The 13,090-nt window shown below is 33.1% G+C and overlaps 2 protein-coding genes across 2 annotated transcripts; both read right to left on the bottom strand.

The window, feature by feature from the left end:
* Positions 1-782: 782 nt before the first annotated feature.
* On the bottom strand, positions 783-2,999 carry LOC111301840 (uncharacterized). The gene is made up of 2 exons (XM_022897841.2): positions 2,862-2,999; positions 783-2,391 (listed from the first exon to the last, which is right to left on the bottom strand). The coding sequence occupies exon 2, from the start codon at positions 2,353-2,355 to the stop codon at positions 985-987; it is 1,371 nt and encodes a 456-aa protein (XP_022753576.2). The 5' UTR covers positions 2,356-2,391; positions 2,862-2,999; the 3' UTR covers positions 783-984.
* Positions 3,000-5,559: 2,560 nt separating this feature from the next.
* On the bottom strand, positions 5,560-12,751 carry LOC111301839 (copper-transporting ATPase HMA4-like). Its single transcript, XM_022897840.2, has 9 exons — positions 12,467-12,751; positions 11,553-11,839; positions 10,091-10,830; positions 9,455-9,926; positions 9,202-9,369; positions 7,941-8,195; positions 7,163-7,285; positions 6,370-6,867; positions 5,560-6,281 (listed from the first exon to the last, which is right to left on the bottom strand). Exons 2-9 carry the CDS (start codon positions 11,832-11,834, stop codon positions 5,859-5,861), a joined length of 2,961 nt encoding a protein of 986 aa, XP_022753575.2. The 5' UTR covers positions 11,835-11,839; positions 12,467-12,751; the 3' UTR covers positions 5,560-5,858.
* Positions 12,752-13,090: the final 339 nt, after the last annotated feature.

Here is a 13,090-nt window from a genome sequence, read left to right as displayed (position 1 = left end):
ACAAAGAAGACAGAAGAAAAACCAGAGATGGGAAACAAGTAGAAAAAACAGCAGAAGAAATTTGAGAGAGAGAATAAGTTGTATCTTGATTAATAGGCCCCTAACAGTTTCTTCCTTTCTTTCCATTCTCTCCTATGGGAAAAATAAGAAAACAGAAAGGAAATAAATTAATTTCTAAATTTTCTATTGCTTGGAAATCCAATCCTTCCAAAAGTTAAAAAAAAAAAAACACTCATTTAACTAAATTAACAACTTTCATTTATAATTTTACTAAACTTTTTCCTTTTCCACTATTTTTCTTTCTTCCCTCCATTTTTCTATGTCAAAGAACTTTTTCACAGCAAAAGCACATCTTGCTCTTAACGTCAATCATCTTCAAGCAATATTTGGCACAGGGCACAACCATGTCTGCAGGCATGCATATACAGGAGACATTTTGTTGCACAAACATCAAAACATGTTTGACATTCCATGCACGCCTATTCCGGAGCATTTAAATGCAAACAAAAAGGTAAAACAATCATAGTGTACACACAATTACTTAAGATTAATTATAGAAACCACTGTATAATAAATATGAGGAAAAGAAAAAAGAATTAACTGAGGCAAGTACAGATGCATGGCGTGCTTTCTTTCTACCTTGGCTTCTAAGGACAATATTCTCGAAGGGAAATGACACAATGAAGTCCTCTTCAACAAGAATGGCTACAGGAGTTATTTGATGGTCTGTATATGAAGAGAAGATCAGGAAAGAAAGTATCAAGTTCGTTAGGAAAAACGAATGGGGAAAAAGATATAAAAGATATATTTGTTAATAATTAGATCTCAAACTACATTATCTCACAAGATTAATGTGCTCCTTTCTTATTTGCAAGGTAAAAAAAGTAAGCCTGCCTCGTATGCTTCAGCTATATAAGTCTTATAGCTGAATGGATTTAAATGTGATACGAGAGACAGCAGAAAACTGCCAACTCTTTGCATGAGCTATTGATGCCAGCCCATATCAATCTGATCTCTGCTTTGCAGTCTGTCAATGCCAAGTGAAGTGGGGTCTAAGGATGCATCAGACCTCCTGTAACCTACTTCCAATTCTCTTTGCCTCAGTTGCAATATCCTCTGCTCATTCTCAAGCCTCATTCTTTCATTCTCCAACCTTAAACTCTCTAGTTCTCGGTCTTTCTTGTTGCAGTACCTCAGCCATTTAAAACGTTGTTTTTCAAGATCAAAAGCTTCTGCCTGCAAGTTCACTCTTTCCTCCTGAAGTTGCAGCATCTGTCTCTTAATCCATTCCTTTCGCTCCAATGATGACCTTGCTGGGTCTTGAAATATCCCAGCCATCTCCACCTTGAAACTATCCTTTCCAGCAGATTCTGACCAGAAATGGCCTTCCTCTGCACTTGCCTTCTTCCTTTCATGGAGCTCACCGATTCCTTCTTCCTCACAAACAGCATTATTATCATCTTCTTTGTCTATTTCATCATCATCCTCACTGTCATCATTTCCCTCATCTTCTTCCTCATCCGACCCATTGTTGTCTTTCAAGCATCTCTCAAGAGGAATAGAACATCCCAGCAGATCAAGATCCTGGCAATTAGGTATCCTCTGTCCATTATGGTAAGCACACATTTCCTGGTAAAATAAATGTTTTGAACTCAATATTTTCTTTACGTCATCCTTTGCCTTAGCTGAGAGGTGAGGCATAGAGTCCATTAAAGAAGGGTTCTCAACCACTCTACAACTAGTTCCTCTCCCAAGAATATCATTCAATTTCTTATATCTCTTGTTCAAGTCATTAAATTTATCCTCACACTGTTGAGGTGAAACATGACAACCTTTACTAATCATTATCTTTGACACTGTTTTCCACTTGCCCTTCTTTTGCACAATCCCAGATTTTCTCTGAAGCCCCTCCACACCCTCAATCATACCATCATCACCCACACAAGCAACCACAGCTATTAGAAGCCTAACCACATTATCTGTCCATTTCATTCTCTGCCATGGTGATCTTTTCTTGCCTTTACCTCCATTGGAGTTCTCACCATTTCCATCTTCATTGTAACTTGGCTCATCTTCTTCACTCATGCTTCCATTAGTCATAGTAATAATGGGACTAACTTCTGCCCCTTTACCAAAATTCATTGAACAGCCTTTAGGGTTAGAGCCTTTTGCCTCCATTAATCCAATGGAACGGTGCTCATTTTCAAGGCCAGTCGTCATGATCATATGATTGTGTGGCATCATGGAAGGTTGACCTAAATGGGACTGGTGCTGTCTGTGAACGGATGACTCAAGGTCAAACAACCTTCCATCAGGACCAGACAAAAAACCACCTCCCAAACCCGAATTATCCATCAACTCCACAGTCCAAACCCCCTAATGTACCGTTTTCTTGCAGGGAAAACACACGAAAACAAAGTTAAATTTTCAATATTTATCAAGTACTTGAACTCTCAATAAAACAGAAAACCAACTTCACTGAACCCGATTCAACTAGTTATATTCAGTCAGACCAAGTTTATATCCCCACTGATAGAAACAAAACAACCAGAGAAAACCCATAAACCTCTAAAATTTTTTACATTTCCCTCTTCATCTTGCTAACCAAACAAAAGGGAGATTGAGAAACAAGGAAAACAACTGAATCCACTAACAAGAGTATGTGCAACCCCCAAATCCAATCACAACCCAAATTCAGTAAAGACCCATAAAATCAATTAAAACCCTCAACACGATCCAAAAAGAGAGATTTTTAAACCTTCTTGTACTGTTTGACGATCACTTGAATAATAATGGGCAAGCTAAGAAAATTGAACAAATGGTTTTAATCATTGTACCGAAGAAGAGGAATTCAGGATTACCTTTTTTGAATGATCAACAATGGAGAAATTCCTCGAAAAGTAACAGTTTTTTTTTTTTTTTTTTTGCCTGAAAGAGGGGGAGTAAGTTGAAAGAGTACAGAGGATGGGAATTTGGTATTTTTAGTCGAATAAACTTTCTTTATTTATAAATTGAGACATATCTTATGAGATATGTTTCAAATATACGCGTAGCTTAGTAGTATTATAGTTTGAAAAAAATAGCTTTTACGTTCAAAAATCGTTAAATAACAAAAAAAATGATTTTTTAGTTTAAAATTTTAATTTGTTAATTTAGATCACAAGCTCTTTAAAATGTATTTTTATGATTAAAAAAATATATTTAAAATAAAAAAATTATATATTATTCACTTATTAATAAAACCAAATTAAACCAACAAAATTTATTGATATAATATTAAATTTTTAATCTTAATGATTATGCATTCAGTCTAATATCTATTAAAAAAAAATAACAGTGTGATAGATTTTCATGAGAAAGGAATAGGGCTGCAATTTGAGTGGGGCAAACTCAAAATCCTGATTAATATTAATTGCTTTGGATTAAAAGGAATAAATGATTTATTTATATTCGTAAGTTATTTGAATTTATTTTAAACAAAATTTAAATTTAATTTAATTATTATCGAATCGAATTTAAATTCAAGCAACTTAATTTATCAAGTAAAATTTGAACAATTTGATATTTGAATCAAATAGTTCGTAAATCTAATCGAATTAATATATATTTATTATTTTAAATAAAAAAATATTATTTTATATAATTTATTAATTCAAATTCAAATTAAAAATCCATTATGAAAATCAAACTTGTTTTTTATTTAGTATATAAGATTAATTAAGTAAATTCTAATAATTTGATTCTTTTTCGAGTTAAACTTGAATTTAAAATTTAAAATTCAATCGAATTCGAATCAAATTTCAAATAACAAATTTCAAATCAAATTGATTTCTTTTTCATACCAACTCAATTCGGATTACACTTTAGTTCAAATAGAATAAGAGCTCAACTGGGATAGAGTGTCATGTTGCATTTCACAAATACAAATGTAAATGAATATTAATCTTAAATCTTTTGGAGATGGTATTTTATTTGCTTATGGACAAAATTAGCATACCAAATATGAAAGAAGTCATTGACTCACGTAGATGATGTTTCAAAATCAAGCTCTAAAGTCTAAACCATGAGAAATGTAGCACAATCTTTGAACATTGCTTACTCATTGGATCAATCCATTGGAGAGGGATCCATGTAGATGTCCATTAAATTACAAACATTTTCATTTTTTTATAATTTTCAGTAATTTGACAACCTATTATAATTAAATTATGAATTCTTGTATATTGACATAATAATTTTTAATGACGTATCAAAACTTAATTTTTTGAATTTATAACTAATTAGTTTATTACTTATACAATACACGAATTATCTTACTTTATTAATTTGCTTTTAATTATTTTTCAATCAATTATTTTTCAATTGTAATTGAAACCCTTTTTATAGGAGATTTAGTTTGTAATGTAGCAAGTTAAAAATTACTTATCATTTAATATAGTTATTTGTTATCTATTTAATAAGATAAACATAAATAATTTGTCTAAAAAAATTTATCTTCATGATGACATGTAAGATAATTTTTAATTTTATGTTATTTATCAAATAAATATATTTAAAAAATTATTAGTTATTCAAATTTTTAAAATTTATAAGAAAGATAAAATGATATATATCTAATTATTTATGCTTGAAATTAATTTATAGCTAAAATACAATAGAAAAAATCTTATAAATCATGGTTAATTATAATGTTATTTAAAAAATCACAAATTATTTTTTTAATTTCAATTGTTTTTCTCTTGCCAAATAAGCTCATACACTTTAAGTATAATAATATTATCTATCATATGAAAAATATATAATTTTATATCAATTAAATCTTAAAAAGTTAGTTAAATAAATTTAATTCAATTAAACTAATTAAAATAAATTAAGAAAATAAGTGTTTTTAAATTCATATTCATATTAATATTTGATTAATAAATGTTTTCAAAATTCAAGCAAAGGAAATTAAAAAAAAAAAGGCAAATGGACCATAATTGAATATAATTTTTAACTTTATTAGGAAGTAAATCTGTTTGTTAGTTAGATTATGGGTTGAATTTATGATTTTATGCATAATTTTTTAAGCATGGATTCAAAATATTATTATATTAAAAAATTATTTAATTTTAAATTTAAAATATATTTAATATTATAAAAATTTAAAATTTTAATAATAAATATAAATTGAATAGACGATTTAAGTTACACTTGAAACAAAATCTAAAATTTAGAAATTTTTATAATATATATATATATATATATATATTAGATGTAATAGGAAGTAAAGGAGACCAAGCTCAACCTGTTCTAAATTGGGCTTGGATTTAGATTTTTAACCTTGAAAATAGTAATTCTATATTGTTCTTGATAAAGGGAAGAAAGGAGAGACAGATAAGGAGCCTTGTGCTTCTTGGTCATTCTTCTTTGCTACCCAAGTTATCAAGTACTAAGAATGAAGATAGATTTCTAAATGCTTCTGGACTCACATCTGCTGAAATGCTTGAAACTTTAAGCGGTACTATGCATTAGTTATTATTTAAGCATTCTAAAGCAAAAAGGGCATGAAACAGTCCATGACGTCTAATAGAGTTTTACATCCATAAATCTTTTAGGTAAGCCAATCTTCTCATTGGAAATGATCCAGTTTCCCCAACAACGAACTTTACAATTCTAGTTATACAAGACATATAACTAAATGGTATTCCAAAAGTACACAATTTTGGAGAACATGTGAAGTTAAATTTAATTGCAAGAAAATCTTTAGCAGTAACATCAACCTGTTCGGAAGCCGGGATCTGGTAAGGACCTTCTACATTTGAATATGGGAACAGTAGGACATTATACGGTTACATATGAATTACCAATATATCCCATCATGTAGATTTGGAGCAATGAGTTTGTCCTTTTGTATCTTGAACTACCAATGGCTTCCTATAAGACTGCAACATGAGAGAGGAACAAACTACGCTAAGAGAGGAGGCAGCCATGCATGCACCAGCTAGCCATGGTGGTAACCGAATTCCAGTGAAGGGATATAAGATTCCAGAAGCAACTGGCACACCAAGTATGTTATAGCCAAGGGCCCACACATAGTTAAGCCAAATGCGGGAAATGGTCTTCTTGGACAGGTCTATTGCTGTAACTACATCTTCCAAGTTGCTTTTGATAAGAACTACATCGGCTGCTTCTATAGCTACATCAGTACCTGCACCAATTGCCATGCCTACATCAGCTGCGACTAAAGCAGGTGAGTCATTTATTCCATCTCCCACCATAGCAACAGTCAAACCTTTCATCTGCATCTCATATTCAAGAAAAAACATTTAATCAGATGCTACATACAGAATCAAGCCATGTAAAAAAGAGAAAAAGAAAGAAGTTCACCTGCAAATCTTTGATCCTACCAGCTTTTCCCACTGGATCTGTCTCAGCAACCACATTCTCTATTCCAACCTCCTTTGCTATGGCAGTTGCAGTAGCCCAGTTATCACCAGTTACCATGATGCTTGAGATGCCCATTGAGCGAAGATATGATATGACATGCTTAGCTTCTGGCTTCACTGGATCAGTTACTGCAAAAGCTCCAGCAACCTTTCCATCAATGGCAACTAAGACACATGTTTGAGCCAGTTGCTCGTTTTCTGAAATATAGCCCTCAATTTCAGGACCAACCGTGACATTATAAGTCCGCATAAGCCTCTTGTTCCCAACCAAGACCATTTTTTCACCAACTTTTCCACTCACCCCAGTGCCAGGGTGCACCTCAAATTCCCTTGCCTCTGTTAGGTGTTGGTTGTTGGGTTGATTGTTAGGTTCTATCTTCTGATGCAACTTTCTAGCATAATCCAGGAAAGCTTTGGCTATAGGGTGTTCACTGTTTGCCTGAAAATTTAATGATAAAATGCTCAAGAAGTTAGCTTAAGTCATTCAGTGGCAATAAACAATGTTGCACCTTTCAAGAAGTCATGGCTAAAATTTAATCTAATATATTGAATTGCATATTCATTCAAAATAAGCTTTGATTTAATCTTTCCACTTCCTTGAAACCAAAAATAACAAAATAAGTTCCAGCTGTACAATTAGGGCTCTCCAAATTTCTCACCAAGCTTTTTGTGTATCTGTTCTCGTAGCAACTTCACTAAATACAATCAGAAGAGAACAGAAAATAGACATGTACCTCCGCAGCAATAGCCACATTGCAGAAGTCTCCCATGGACATACTTGAAAAGAGCATAACACTTACAACCTCCGGTTTCCCAACTGTCAACGTCCCTGTCTTATCAAACACAATTGCTTTGACCTATAGGATACAGGGGAAAAGGTAGTTCAGGTCACAACAGTCATCTGCAAGGGAACTTGTGACATAAATGACACAAGTTCCAGGACTTATATTTGCCTTGTATTATTGTTAGACTCATAACCATAAGGAAATAAAAAATACTTCTGAACAAGGCATCTTTTATTGTGATAAAAATGACAATGTGATAGAAGTGTATTGATGCTGATAAGGTTATTTGAAATTAACAAGAAGTGATCTTCAACTACAAAAAACAAATCATAGAAATTAAAATGAAAAGGGTGATGCTGTTTTGAAGATATTTACATTTTTAGCAAATGGTGAGTTAATATACTTTGGTAAGTAATAAATGCTATTTTCCTCAGCAAAACCAATATCTTGGAACGAACCTATAGTAGATAACTTTCAAAAATGATTTGTCACTCAACTTTGTAATGTCAAGGATTTGCAATTCTTGTAATAGCAGTGTTGAGTTTTGATTTTGGTTTATGTGATTTCAACCAAGTATAATTATCAATAGAGACAAACTTTGCAGGAAGTGATATAGCAAGTTGCCAATGATTGCTCAATCATGATTGTGAAACTCATATATACTGAATTATCAACTCAACTTCAATCCTGCTCTATTCTAGCTGTTTCCAAAGAAAAATGGTTTTACCTTGTGTGCCTTCTCAAGTGCATTTCCACCCTTAATAAGCACACCGAGTGAAGCACCCTTCCCAGTGGCAACCATGACTGCTGTAGGGGTTGCTAGTCCTAAAGCGCATGGGCAAGCAACCACCAGCACTGAAATACCAAATTGCAGTGCAAGTTCAAATTTATCCATGCCTTCCGGAATCCAATTTTTAGGGTAAATACCAATAACTCCAGGTATCAACCATCCCAACCAAGTAATGAATGCAGTGAGAACAATCTGATATTGGACCAAAAACAACATGATACATTTCGTCAGCAATTAGAATAGAACATTATGTAACAAATAGAACAGTTAGAATCACATAAGAACTTGCATGATGAACAAGTTCTATACTCTTTCAGCCCACTTTAATAAATGCAAATGGAGTAAGGGAAAAATTGGGCAGTAAAACGAAAAGCACATATACAGCACAACTTGTGAGTCTCAACTATTAGAAACAAAGAAAAAATATTTTAAAAATAGGAAAAAGGTTGCTCTTTCCTAACCATGATGTACCTGTCAAATTCATTTTGCCATGTTGGCCTCATTTTCAAGCCGTATGAATGCAGTTGTGTGTCATATAGAAAACATGTCATCATAAATACGACCATCAGTAATGTCAGTCCCTACTTCTTGTCACATACAGAGTAATTATGAATTCAGCATATTTTTTCTGAGATCATTTCACTATTATACAACAGTAAGCAGCGTATGAAATTTCTTGTTTGGAACTCAAGCATTTGAAAAACAAAATGAGCAGCTCCTTCTTTGAATTAATCTCTAAAGTCCATAAAAGTGCACAAATGAATAAAATTCTACCACAAAAAGTACTAAAGAGTTTTTTCTTTGATTTTTTTTTCTAATGCTGCAGAATATATAATTTATAACTTTGGCTTAATCTAGTAGATCAATTAAAGGTTCAAATGAATAAAACATGTGACAAACAAGTCAACTGTCTACAATTATCTTTAACAAAGCTCCAGACCAAAAACAAAATTTTTCATGTTATAGAATTCAGGGCCTCCAAACTCCAGCTGACAACCCTACATAAAGAACTGGATGGTTAAAGCAATTTGATACATTCCAAGTTGCAAACAACAATTTGAAAGTTTTTAAAGTTTTGAAAGGAAAAATGAAGAAAATAAACCTTTCAACTAATGAAAAAGAAATGAAGTTGATCAGCTTTATGAAAAAGAAATAAAAATGATATAAACAAAATTTGAGGAAGGAAACAGAAACTTACTGCAGGAACAAAAAAACGAGAAATCTGGTCAGCAATTTTCTGAACCGGTGCTCTGGAAAGCTGAGCTGCTTCAACAAGCTGAACAATTTGAGAAAGTGCAGTCTCTGACCCAACATGAGTGGCCTTGACCAGTAAACATCCGTTCTCATTCATAGTTCCACTAATAACCTACTCATGATAATTCAATTAAAAAATGCAGAATTTTATACAGTTTGGTACACATTAAAAAAAAAGAGGCAAAAAAAAAAAAAACCTTGTCACCAGGCTTTTTAGCAATAGGCTGTGCCTCCCCTGTGATCATACTCTCATTCACATAGCTTTGACCATCAGTGATAATGCCATCAACGGGAACCTTCTCCCCAGGAATGATCTTGATTATATCATTCCTTTGTATTAGTTGGGTGCTGATTTCCACCTCTGAGACAACATTTCCATCATCATCTAATGTTAGCAAACGAGCACTATCAGGAGCAAGGTCTGTCAGCTTGGCTAAAGCATCTGATGTTTTCCCTTTAGCCACCACCTCTAAATACTTTCCTAATAGAATAAAGGATATCAACATTGCACTTGTCTCAAAAAAATCTTGCCCTTCGAATGTGTCTGAGCTCAGATCTTTAATTGCTATATAAACAGAGTAAAAATATGCAGCATTGGTGCCCATGGCAACTAAAACATCCATGTTAGCAGATTTTCGTCTCAATGCATGGTATGATCCAGTATAAAACCTGACAGAGACATCAAGAGACAAAGAATTATTATGCTGCAAGAATGGTTTATAATCAGTATATGCTAATTCTATGGAATGGAAATGCTAAAACTTTGACAAAAAGACCAATAACACAAGAAGTAGCTAATATTGTACCCGGAAAAATGAAAAGCAACTCATTACCTTCGACCAACAATGAACTGTACTGGTGTGCAAAGAATCCATCTCAGAAGCAACCCAACAGTAAACATGTTGCAGATCTTGTATTCTAACCAATTTCCAAAAGGAGGAAGCATTGGAAGTACCATGGAGAATATAAATACTGGAACTGAGAATAGGCAACTTAAAAGGAACTGATCTCTATACGTATTAATTTCATGCTGCTGCTCAGTCTCTCTTTGTTTAGGGGGTATATACAAGCTTGCCTTGTATGATCCATGACCAACTTCTTGTACACCTTTAATGAGAGATCTTGGACCAGTAAGGTCTGGGTCATAGTTGACAGTGACCTTATTTTCTTCCAAGTCCATTTCAACGTGATTTACACCTATAGCCGACTCAAGGTAGGATTGAATAGTGTTTATCTCCTCCTTTGAGGACACTCCCTCAAGTTTTAGATGTACTTTGTTTACTTCATTTCCAGAACTGATGAGATCAGCTCCAAAGCCAGTATCTTCTATTGCTTCAACAATATGAACAGCATCGGTAACATTGGGATCAAAGTGAACCTTAGCTTCTTCAAGAGCTAGACCAACCACTGCTTTTTTAACTCCATCCACTGACTTTAGAGCACGTTCAAGGGACTCAGAACAGCTTGTACACGCCATTCCCTTAATCCTGAGCCGGCAGACTGCTATCTCTTGCCTTGAACACTCACTAACGGGGAAACCAGCATCCTCTATTGTCTCTTTAATCATTTTTGTCTAAAATAAATTACACAGAAATGCTTTGAATTCCCAATTGTATAAATATATAAACTAATTATAATGAAAACAACAAAGCAATACCAAAACACAAATTAATTTTACATTTTAAGACAATGAAGATAAACATGACAGAGTTACATTAAACTCTGCATAGTGTTCAAGGCCATAAGAGAAAGATAGTTTAAGAACCGATGATTCAGCACTATAATGTTACCAAACAACTTTTGTTTGTGTGTCAGTGGTGCCATGGTGGTTTGGAACCAATCAGCAAATAGTTTTACCAAACACACATAGAGTAGGATTAGACAACTCCATCACAAACTCTCTTCTACATAAATCTTAACTTAAGTTTCAAATATTCCCTCCCTTCCCTTGTCATTTCAGCACCTTAATAGAAAACACCAAAAGAAAGGTACAGGCAAAGAGAATGATTATGATCCAGAGTTTGTATCACAAATTAAAGCATAGGTCTTGCTAAAGGATACATTTATTAGCAAGAGGAGAGACAAAAAGCTCATAATAGTATGTTAAGAAACAAAAATGCAAGCAAAATTATAATACAATAGCTACAAGAAATTACAAGAAAACAATAATACATTGGAAAAGAGGAAAGCAAAAAAATTAAACACTACAGAACCCTGTAGTAAAGTAGCTAGAGTGATCATAAATCATTCTCCGCATAAAGAGGATAAAGATTCACAGAATTTCTTAAAACTTACATTGATTAGCTTTGGATCATATTCAATTGCCGCTTGACCTTGAATTGGTGACACTGAGACACTCTCAACCCCCTTGACCTGTCCAAGTACAGATTCTATGGAAGTTACACAAGATGCACACTTGATATTCCCAATTCTGAACATCACTGTTTTCTTCTTATCCAACTTATCAACAGGTTCAGGTATAGTTATAAAAATACTATCTGGGGCCTCCAGCAAAGGCCTCTTAAGATCATCCGTCCCATTCAGTTCCATTTTCTTGTCTTGAACATTAGCATTCATGGCTTCTGCAAAAACACAGTAAGCAAAACATTAAAAAAAAAAGTTTGGATTTTGTATCAGTAATAAAACAGTTTTTAATGCAAAACTTCGAAACCTTAAAAAAAAAGTTTAGCGAAAGATAGGAGCAAAACATTTTCTTTTCAAGGTTACATATAATTAAACAAAAAAGAAACAACAAAATCAGGGCTAAATCATGGCTTAAAAACAACTGTAGATATCAGATAGCCAAAAGAAAAAAAAACTGAATTGAAGTATTAAATAATTAAATAATTACAAAAACAAAGCACATAAAAACAGCCGCCAACACTTTGTACTAATCAAACCTGATGAAACTTGGTTAGAATTATAATTTATCAAACATAAAACTTAAAAAAGAAAAACAAAACCTGAAGTGCACAGCTTTCATAAAAACAAAACAAACCCAGAAGAGAAATTCACAATTCAAATGAAAACGAATCTTTTTGCTTCAAAAAAGATCATCGAAGTTGGGTCAACCCAGAATATGGAGCAATAAACAAAGAACAGAACCTTCAAAAAAGAAACACAGAAGTTTAAACAAACAAAAGAACTAAAACCCATAGTCCAAACAGCAAAAACAAACACACACACATATATAAAAACATCAAAGAGACCTTTTCTTCAGGGCAGTTTAGGGTTGTATTATTTTGATTGGGGAAAAAGATAGAGTAAAGTGCGCAATTTTTTTATTTTTCTATGATAAAAGAGGGGAATTCAATTATGGTTTTCGAATCAGAATCAAGATTTATGAAAGTGGATTATATTTGCTAGGGATCTTGGAAGGGAAGGGAAAGGGAAAGGGAAAGGGAAAGGGAAAGGGCATTGGAAACGACGGTTGTGGTAGAGAGAGAATAACAGAAAAAGAAAACAGAGAAGTGGCAGAATTGGCTTTTGGGGGGAGGGTTTGACTTTGTGTAGATATATATATAGAGGTGGCGACCCTTTTGAATTTTTAAACCTAACGTCTTATATGTCGTTCCCACCGCCTTGTTTAATAATTTACCCTCGCTATTCGCCACCCATTTACTATTTTTTATGTAGTTATGTTTATTAACCCGCCGAAACGCACCCCTTGTTTAATCACCCCTTGTTTAATCACGCTCCTCGACTATTAGATGAGTTGCTTCAACCTTCAGATTAAAGCATACGGTTATATTTTCAAAATTTGATTAATTAATTTATATAATTATCTTTAAATAATGATAGTTATTAAATTTGAATTCAAAATTTGTATTAAC

This window comes from Durio zibethinus, chromosome 15, assembly GCF_047325235.1.
Source record: "Durio zibethinus cultivar Kanyao isolate XHJ-2024 chromosome 15, ASM4732523v1, whole genome shotgun sequence".
Classification (NCBI taxonomy): Eukaryota; Viridiplantae; Streptophyta; class Magnoliopsida; order Malvales; family Malvaceae; genus Durio; species Durio zibethinus.
The sequence above is the reverse complement of the archived record's forward strand: the minus strand, read 5'-3'. Positions and strand labels throughout refer to the sequence as shown.